At 35.0% G+C, this 9611-nt stretch overlaps 1 protein-coding gene across 1 annotated transcript; it reads right to left on the bottom strand.

Annotated features, from left to right (window-relative positions):
* Positions 1 to 5596: 5596 nt before the first annotated feature.
* LOC102581283 (elicitor-responsive protein 3-like) lies at positions 5597 to 9611 on the bottom strand. Its single transcript, XM_006364181.2, has 5 exons — positions 9492 to 9611; positions 9096 to 9161; positions 8093 to 8219; positions 7392 to 7506; positions 5597 to 5968 (listed from the first exon to the last, which is right to left on the bottom strand). The coding sequence occupies exons 1-5, from the start codon at positions 9556 to 9558 to the stop codon at positions 5771 to 5773; spliced, it is 573 nt and encodes a 190-aa protein (XP_006364243.1). The 5' UTR covers positions 9559 to 9611; the 3' UTR covers positions 5597 to 5770.

Raw genomic sequence — 9611 nt, 5'->3', positions numbered from 1 at the left:
AGACTTCATGGAGTCCCGGTCTCCATTATTTCAGATAGAGATGCATAATTTACTGCACAGTTCTGGAAATCTTTTCAGAAAGGCTTAGGTTCGAAGGTGAACTTAAGTACTGTCTTTCATCCTCAGACTGATGGGCAAGCAGAGCGCACTATTCAGACTTTAGAAGATATGTTGAGGGCTTGTGTAATCGACTTCAAAGGGAGTTGGAATGACCACCTACCTCTCATTGAGTTTGCCTACAACAACAGTTATCATTCTAGCATTCAAATGGCTCCATATGAAGCTCTTTATGGAAGAAGATGTAGATCTCCTATTGGATGGTTTGAAGTTGGTGAAGCAGGGTTGATAGGACCAGATTTAGTTCACCAAGCTATGGAGAAGGTGAAAGTGATTCAAGAGAGGTTGAAAATGGCACAAAGTCGTCAGAAATCCTACACCGATGTTAGGAGAAGAGCGTCAGAGTTTGAAGTAGACGATTGGGTATATTTGAAAGTTTCACCCATGAAGGGGGTTATGAGGTTTGGTAAGGAGGGGAAACCTAGTCCCTGGTATATTGGACCTTATCGCATAGTCAAAAGGATTGGCAATATTGCTTATGAGTTGGAACTACCACAGGAATTAGGAGTGGTTCATCCGGTATTTCACATCTCCATATTGAAGAAGTGCATAGCCGATCCTTCATTGATCCTACCAACTGAAAGTATTAGGATCAAGGATAGCTTATCTTATGAGGAGATTCCTGTTCTGATTTTATATCGCCAAATTCTCAAATTGAGAACAAAAGAGGTAGCCTCAGTCAAGGTCCTTTGGAGGAACCAATTTATAGAGGAAGCAACTTGGGAAGCCGAAGAGGACATGAAGAAGAGATATTCATATCTCTTTGAATCTGGAGGAAATGCAGATCAAGGTATTAATTTCCTTATTAGTGCTCTTTAAATTATAATGAGCATGTTGTTGTTGTTCTTGTGTTTGCATGGTTACTTTTTGGGTGTTTGCGTTTGATGTTACACCCTTAGCTTAGTAAGAGTAATCTCATTCGAAGACAAATGTTCCCAAGGGGGAGATATTGTAACGTCATGCAATTTGAAATAACTATGAATAAGCTTGAAATTGGAAATAGTCATTTTTGGATAAATTAAAATTTGGGAATTTGGCTAAGTATGGGGAAAAAATGAGTTTTTGGTCAACTTTGAACAGTCATAACTCCTAGCTCAAGATGATTTATGTGTAGTTCCAGTCATGTTTGGAAAGCCCTTGGAATTATCTTTCCAACGCCGCCGAGTTTGCTAGATTCCGAGTTCGTATGAGTGAGTTATGCCCTTTGGAAGTTGGGTTGTTGGCAGGGCAGTTAGCCCGAATTTGTAAGGGTATTTTGGTCTTTTCCCTAGCCATTTCTTTTGGTTATATTGAGGTGTTAGACTGATTTTAAATCAGTTTTCCCTTTTTAAAAGAGTGAGAGTTAGGGCTTTGAGAGAAGAGAGAAAGAAGAGGAGAAAAAGAAGAAGGAGCAAGGATTCGTCGAGATCGTCGCGGTTTTTCGTCGGGGGTGATCCCTATTCAGGTATGTGAGATCATAGTGTTGGGTTGGTTCATTCCCCCACAGGCCAAACTTGTTTTAATTCCGAGAAAAAGATTGATTGTGTTGTTGAAGTTTGTAGTTGTGGTTGTTGAAGTTTCTTGTTAATTTGGGACATGTTTCCGGTTGTGTTTGTGAGTTGAAATCTATTGTATGTTGAGGGATTTAATGATTCTAAATGTTTGGGGCTGGAACCATTGAGGTTAAGGAGGTTTAGAGTTGGAAAAATGAAGGAGAAAAGTCGAGTTTTCTGGGGAAAGGGGTGGCACGTCGCGCCTGCCAGCGCGCCCCAAAAGGGGTGCTGAACTTTTCCCCTTAGGGCGGCTCGCCCAGCAGGCCCCTCTGAAGTTTGAGGGCTGGCGCTCCGCGCCTCTCAGAGCGCCAAGGACGCCAAGTTTTCCCTTTCATTCCCTACTTTTTCATGCATGTTCCTTGGTAATGTACTTATGTTTTATAATTCTTTTCAACACTCTAAGGTACGTCTAAACGTCAAGAACTCATCCATAAACATGAGATCATTACCCTTGAATTCATAATCCAATTCGAGGAAAGTTCGGATCAAAGTCAAGTGAAGTTAGAGTCAATTTTAGAAGTTAACAAGTAAGTCCAAGCAAGTCTTTAAAGTTTTTTCAAGAGTCTTTATTAAACGTTTTAACTTTGTTTTAAGACTCAAGTTTCGAGTTAAGCCAAGAGTATAGAGTTGAATCCATTTCTCAAAAGTTATTAGGGAACTAAGTATTCCCAAAGAAGTTTAGAAATGTTTTCACATTTGAGTAAGAAAGGAACTATGATTCCAAAAGAGCCTTTGGGCTAGTTTTCAAGAAAAAGGAACATCGATTCCAAGTGAACCTTTGGGCTAGATTTTGAGCAATTATCTCAAACTAAAGAAAGATGTGTTTAAAACACTTATGAGCTAAAGTATTTTGGGAGTAGTATTGAGCACCGAATTGGGAACGCGAGTTCATATTTACTCAACTCTCCATAAGAACCATGTAGCCAAACATGGGAATTAATGGGTCATTCTTTTTAGATGATCACGTAAGATTAAGCTAGTGGATCCACTAAGTTAGGTAAGGTCCTTTATCACGGCAAGGTAAAGGATGGTCCTTGGGCAACATGAGGTAAAACGTTGTATCATCACTAGGGCTCATAGTGGTGGTTGTCGGTTAAAGAATCTCCCACTAAAGTTATATTACTTTTATATAAGTAAAGTTGAGTTTGTTATTGCTTTAATCATTAACGAACTAAGTTGTTTAAATTGTTTTAAGAGCTTTATATATTGCATGTGTCTTGTTGCTTTATATTGAGTTCGGTTATTCATGAGTCGAGCAGAGCCAAGGTAAGAGTTCCTTTGTATTCCTTCCAAGCTTAAGTTGTTGTTTAGTTTTCCAGCTCGCATACTCGTACATTCAATGTACTGATGCCAATTGGCCTGTATCTTATGACGATGCAGACACAGTTACCCTGGATCAGCATCCAGCACGCCGTTGATCCAGCTGAGAATTCCAGAGTCAGTGGTGAGCCTCTTTGCCTTCCGGAGGACTCTGTTATTTTGTGTTCCTAGTTTTGTTTTATTAGGGTGTTGCAGAGTCTGTCCTAATATCCATCTCAATGTTATAGAGGCTTCATAGACAGTCAGTCAGTTAAGTATTGAGTCTCTCATCTATGTATATATGTAAATATTCTATTTTGAGACATGAGTTGCCTGTTTGACCAAATTTTATCAGTTAGGTTGTTTTATGACTTTTCATTGCATTGAGTTATTCCGCTGAGTTAAGAAAGCCAGGCCAAGGGTTCTCTTAGGGGCCAGCAATGGTCTTCGATTGCCGGCCACTCCCAGGGTGTAGGCTAAGGGAGTGACAAAGGTTATTTTCGTCTTTTATTTTTTCTAATAGGCCAAGCACGTTTAGTTCACCCCAAATAAGGGTTTAATCAGATTTAGACCACATTTTCACATCCCAAAACACTTAGAGTTTTAGAGCGGGGTTTCAAGAGGAGAAAAGGGCAGGGTTTCAAGCGTTTTTTCAAGAACTAAGGATTTCTCCAAGAACATTGTCCTTTCAAAGTATGTAAGACTTCTTAGTGTTAGACTTGTTTTTCCTCACGCCTTACATCTCGATTTAGCCAAGAAACTGTTACATCTAAAGGATCCATTCATGATTATTGATATTGAATTTCATTCTTTAGCAATTTAAGTTTGATTTCCTTAGTTCTCTTAAAAATCTTGTAGTGTTGTTCATGCTTAGCAACACATGAACCCTAGGGATTTGTAAATTTATGTTTTAAAAAGGAATTGTATAAAGTTATCAAGCATTGGCTTTGGGTTTGAGAATCCAAACTAGTTTGAAGCTTGAATTTTACCAAAAAAATTCATCAGTTGCTGGGGCGGCGCGCCAGGATAGCGCCTAGGCCTGACTTCAGTAATTTAGGCCCTGATGTCACATTCCAGTAGTATGTCAAGGCCTGAATTCTAAAGTTTGGGCCCTAGCGCAACGCGCCAGCACTACGCCAAGGCCTAACTTCAGTAGTTCAGGGCCTGGCGTAGTGCGCCAACAATACGCTAAGGTTTGCTGGGCTGATTCTTTTCTTTGTTTCATCCGACACGTGTTCCTTTAAGTTGTCCTCATGTCTCCCTTTTCTATACTAGGTCCTATAAGGTCTATTCATATTTGAAAGTCCTTAGATATCCTAATCACGTGTCCAAGTGTGCATTCAATACTAAAGTGAATTTACATGAAAAGTTTCAAGGCTCTATTTTCAGAAAAATATAAGAGTTTCCATGGCTATGCATATTGATCTTGGGCTTGAAACATAAGTCCATAAGAATACTTTTAAATGTAAGTATGAGTTATGTTTTTAAAAAGCCCTTCAGTAAAGTAAAAGTCCCTTTCTTTGCAGGGGTGAATTGAGCATAATTGATATTGTTTATTATTTTGGGAGTAGTATCGAGCAACGAATTGGGTTAGATTCTTTTATAACTCAAAAGTCCCATAAAACTACGTAGCCAGCATAGGATAGGATAGCATTGACTCATCATGCGACCCTTCACTGCCTCTGAGAAGTCCTTTTAGATGGATCATAATTATAATACCATATCATCCTATACCCTGGAAAAGAATAGGATTGCCCTTGCCACATGGGAAAAACGTTGTATCATTGTTAGGCTCATGGTGGTGGTTGTAGGTTAAAGAAACTCCACACAAATAAAGTATATTATTTTTCATATTGCTTTTATTGCATATCTTATTGTAAAGTCTAAATGGTTTACACTTCATGTTCATGTATTGATTTTAGTTGAGTTTCTTTGAGTCATTCGGTTCAGTTTCTGTTTTACTTAGCCATATTACATACTCGTACATTCAATGTATTGCATTCAATCGACCTGCATCTTTTATGATGCAGATACATGTATTCAGGATCATCAACAGGCGTTTCGTTGAGATCACCTTACACTTGTAGACAGTATTTGGTGAGGCCTCTTTGCTTTCGGGAGACTTCGTTTTAGTAGTATTTGAGGTGTCATGGGTCTTGTCCTGACATCTATCCTGAAAAGTTAATTAGATATTTTCATTGTTTCTCGAGATGTTTGTTTAACTTATGACTTATGTTAATTATCTCAAGGCAACGATTTAAGACTTTTCTAAATGCTCATCTATTTAAGCTTCGTGTATTATGTAGAGTCATCTGAATCATATTACAGGTCAAGGGTTTGCTTGGGGATCAGAAATGGTTCTCGAGTGTCAGCCACGTCCAGGGTGTAGGCTCGGGGCGTGACAGTAGCTAATAAGTTGTAGAGCACAATAGGCAATTCATTAGAATTTCAACAAGTGGAGGATATAACCTAGCAATAACATTCATGAAATGATCCTCCAAATTGGTCCTATTTATATAGTCTGGAAAATCTGGAAACAAAGGACGACATGTAGATATGAAAAGAAAATAAATTTTCAACAAATATAATCATGTAACTAATGTGTGTATTTTACAAATACAAACATAAAATAACGATCAAATTAAACAATGAACAACTATTGCAAAATTTATTAGAGGATTATTTCCATCCATGAGAGGTTAGGGTTAACCAAACGGCTTAAACTCCTGGAATTAATAGTCATCACGTGATTCTCTATATCCACCATAGTTGTCTTCATCACTTCCTCTACGGCGATCACTTGATCGTCTACGTCTACCATATTATTCTTCATCAGATCCTCCTGAGTCATTACGTGACTTTCTACGTCCATTATATTCTTCTTCATCAGATCCTCCGGAGTCATTACGTGATTTTCTACGTCCACCACCATATTCTTCTTCATCAGATCCTCTGGAGTCATGACGTGACTTTCTACGTCCACCGTATTCTTCTTCATGACTTCCTCTATGAGAACCCGACTGCAAGTGACCAAGATTCACTTTCAGATGATCACCTCACTAACAGTTATTATTTCATTTAAGTTATCATTCTTCTTGATTCTAATATTCTTTTACAAAATACTATTGATTGTATGAGATAATAATTATAAGTTGACTTGATGACAAATCAATTCTTTTTTATGCACTAAAAAATTATTTTAACCTATTGTAGCTTATAACTAATTTTATTTTGCAAAGAAAAAGAAATCTCATAATTATATGCAATTGTATATAGTTATCTTTAGGTGGAAATACTCCGCCCTTCTCAATTTATGTTATGGTATTAAAATCTTGAGATCAAACAAATTATTATTATATTTCTTTAAAATATTTGAATTATTAATTATTTTTATAGAAACTTTTATGTAGTTTTGTAAATTATATTTTGAAAAATCTAAAAGATTCTACATACAAATGTACGTCCAAAAAATAAAAAATTGAAATCTCAAAGACTGAAAGTGTAACATAAAATGGTACTCACTCTGTCCCAATTTATGTGACTCACTTTTCTTTTTGGTCAGTCCCAAAAAGAATGACACATTTCCTTATTTGGTAAATATTTAATGACATTATCCCTATTTTACCCTTCTTGAATCTCATTATTTCAATAGTTGCACTCTTTTAATTTAAAGAAAAAGTTATTGAAATGCAATAAAGTACAACTACTTTTCTCTTTTTGCTTATAGTCAACGGTACTCTAACACTTTTTTCAATACTTTGTCATAACCATTCTTTCTTTTCACCACTTCTAAAAATTCAACACTCATTTTAAAATCACTGATTGGAAAAACTGTAAAAGGAAGAATTGAAAAATTAAAGATGAAGTATCTCTACTTATATGGAGTCCATTAGCTAATATTTTAAAATTTGGCAAAAAAATTGGCGCTAGAAACTGAAAATTTTAATCTTTTTCCACATTTTTTTTTATATCTATCACAACGTTTAAAAAGAGTTTATAAATTGTACATATTTTTAATTTAAGACCGAATTCAAAAGTTTCAGTGAACATCATGCTACTCAGACTATATGCTAAACATGCAAGTCGAACCTTGGTTTTCAGAATTTGAAAGAGAAGGGGAAGAAGCGGGGTAGAGGAATATTGGTCAACTCATAGGCTCATGACCTGAAGATTGCAATTTTCCTGCCTGTCTACTTCATGAAAAACCTAAAGGGTCAAGGTAAGTGTATCAAGAGAAAATGAGCAAATTAGCTTATACCCAGCTAATTGAATGGAGTTCCCGGTTTTAAAGAATCGAGTTCAAGTACCGAGGAGATTTATTTGAAGAGCTTTGGTTATGAATGAGTAGGCATATGGGAACAACATTGCTTACCTTCTTAAAATTAATGTATAATTAATTAAACTAAGACAGTTAATTTAAAACGAAAAGAGTAATAATGTCACCTCAGATGTGAAAGTGAGGCTGAGTTTTATCTCTCCACAATATTCTTCATCTTTTACAACATTGTAAGCTCGTTCAGACACCTCTCCTTCTCGCAACACTTCATGTAAGGGAATTCTGTTTGCAATAATAAAAGCACAAAATATAGACCAAAGTGATTACCAATAGACAACATAAATGAAAAATAAAAATGTTGATACTCCCCCATTTTTATTTATTTGTCTTATTTTTTAAGAATTTATTAAAAGGCACAATAGATAAATGTGCCTTTTAACTTGATCTCATTTCATATTTATGCTCTTCAACTTTATATATGTACAAGTAGGTACTTAAAATTGTATAAAATTAAACATGTAGACACACGAGTCCTGCGTGACATAATACATGTAGGACACTACGTAGGATACATATTAACATGTAGAATGTCACGTAGAACGTGTGTGTTTATTTGTTCAACTTTATACAAGTTTAAGTGTCTACTGTGCACGCCCAAAGTGGAAGGGCATAACTGTGAGTTGAGGTCAAGCTAAAGGGAATATGTATGTATTATGTCTTATTTAAAAAAGATATATTTAAGAACAGAAAATTCAAAAGTCTTTCTTATTTTCTTAAATGTCATGTTAAGTCAAAACAAGATAAAGAAGTTAAAAAGAACAGAGTATTATGATATTAGGCAATTAAATGAATGAGAAAGATTATTAACGTTGCTTCTCCAACAAAATCATCTGAACCAAGAGTATCTTTGTCCATAATCCTGACGGTGATCTCTTCAACATCACTACTGATGGTAAAAACAAAGGTCTCATTCCACTCAGGATCAGTTCCTTCACCTGTACAAAGCAACTTAATATTGAGTTATTTAGTCTGAGAAAACTTTCATATAGTGTAAAAATTGTTATGTTGTATTCATAAAATGTGATTATTGATATATAACTTAACAATCTACACTGATAGGTGTAGAGATAAAAAAAAAGTATAGCATATAGTACACAATAGCGTATAACTAATGCGTACATTAGTTATACATAGCATAAATTTTTTTATCAAATAAGGTATTACTAATACACAATACAGTTAATACAACCATTATTTTTGCTAATACACTCTACTAAACAACCACTAAGTATTTTGCTTCTGGTTTTGATTGTATTTATAGGAGGGTGATCTAGTGCGTTTAAAATATTATAAAATTCCTTCTATTTTAAATTGACTGACCTGCATTGATTTAAATCAAAGTTTAAGGAAGTAAAAAAGACTTTTAAATCTTGTAGTCAAATATTAAAGATCTGTCAAATATATCAAAATGTCCTTCAATCTTGTGGTCTTAACTCTTAAACATGCTATGTAGAAAATTGAAATTAAAAAGTTGCTAAAAAAGAAAATAGTCATTCTTTTTTAAATAGACCAAAAAAGGAAGTAGATCAAATAAATTGAAATTCAGGGACCGTATATGTTTTTATTTACAAAAAATAAAACTATAGTGCGGGGGGAGCCAACATATTCTTAGGGGTTCATCCTACTCCCTTCGGCGGAAAATATTACTACTATTTATATATGGTTGAAATTATTATTTAGGTTTATATAGTAGATGTTGAACACCTTCGATTAGTTTGCATGTTTACTTTTGAAATTTTGAACCCCTTATTGAAAATCTTGACTCCGCCACTGTAACACGGTTCAGTTGAAGTATAAATAATTAGAAATACCTGATGCAACACCACTTTCCTTCTCTTGAGTCCGACAGGTGAGGATCACATAAGGATTCATACTAGCTGTTCAAATTTGAAAAAGCCAATTCAATAAACTAATTAATATGGATTAGTAACATTAAAAATAATGAATGAGGGACATGTCTATTGGTAAGATCATCAGATTTAAAAAAATTCTTAATTATATTAATCTTCTTGTCAAATCAAAATCAGATAACGATCTAAACCAAAAATACGCCATTATTTGTCACAAAAAGCGAGATCTATCATCATTATTTTAAATGAGCATTCAATTATGAGGATCAAATTAAATACTAAAACACCATATTATCTTTCCTCTTAGAAACCATAATAAACATAATTAGAAAAAAATGGAGTTTGTGAATATCATACTGAGCCAATTTTGGTCTTCAAGGCCTTTGGCATTTCCAAGAAAAACTTCAAGCGTCCCACTTGGCATCTTCTTTGGATCGAATTATTATTTTGATAGAAACACAAAAAGATAGTTGAAAG

Source organism: Solanum tuberosum, unplaced genomic scaffold (genome assembly GCF_000226075.1).
Source record: "Solanum tuberosum cultivar DM 1-3 516 R44 unplaced genomic scaffold, SolTub_3.0 scf00486, whole genome shotgun sequence".
NCBI lineage: Eukaryota > Viridiplantae > Streptophyta > Magnoliopsida > Solanales > Solanaceae > Solanum > Solanum tuberosum.
The sequence above is the reverse complement of the archived record's forward strand: the minus strand, read 5'-3'. Positions and strand labels throughout refer to the sequence as shown.

Excerpts from the sequence above, each read along its gene's own strand:
- LOC102581283 (XM_006364181.2), bottom strand. The coding sequence starts at position 9,558 with ATGCCAAGTGGGACGCTTGAAGTTTTTCTTGGAAATGCCAAAGGCCTT. Across the intron at positions 9,162-9,491 it reads TGAAGACCAAAATTGGCTCA|CTAGTATGAATCCTTATGTG; the intron begins GTATGATATTCA and ends AAATTTGAACAG. Across the intron at positions 5,969-7,391 it reads GCCTCACTTTCACATCTGAG|TCGGGTTCTCATAGAGGAAG; the intron begins GTGACATTATTA and ends GGTCACTTGCAG.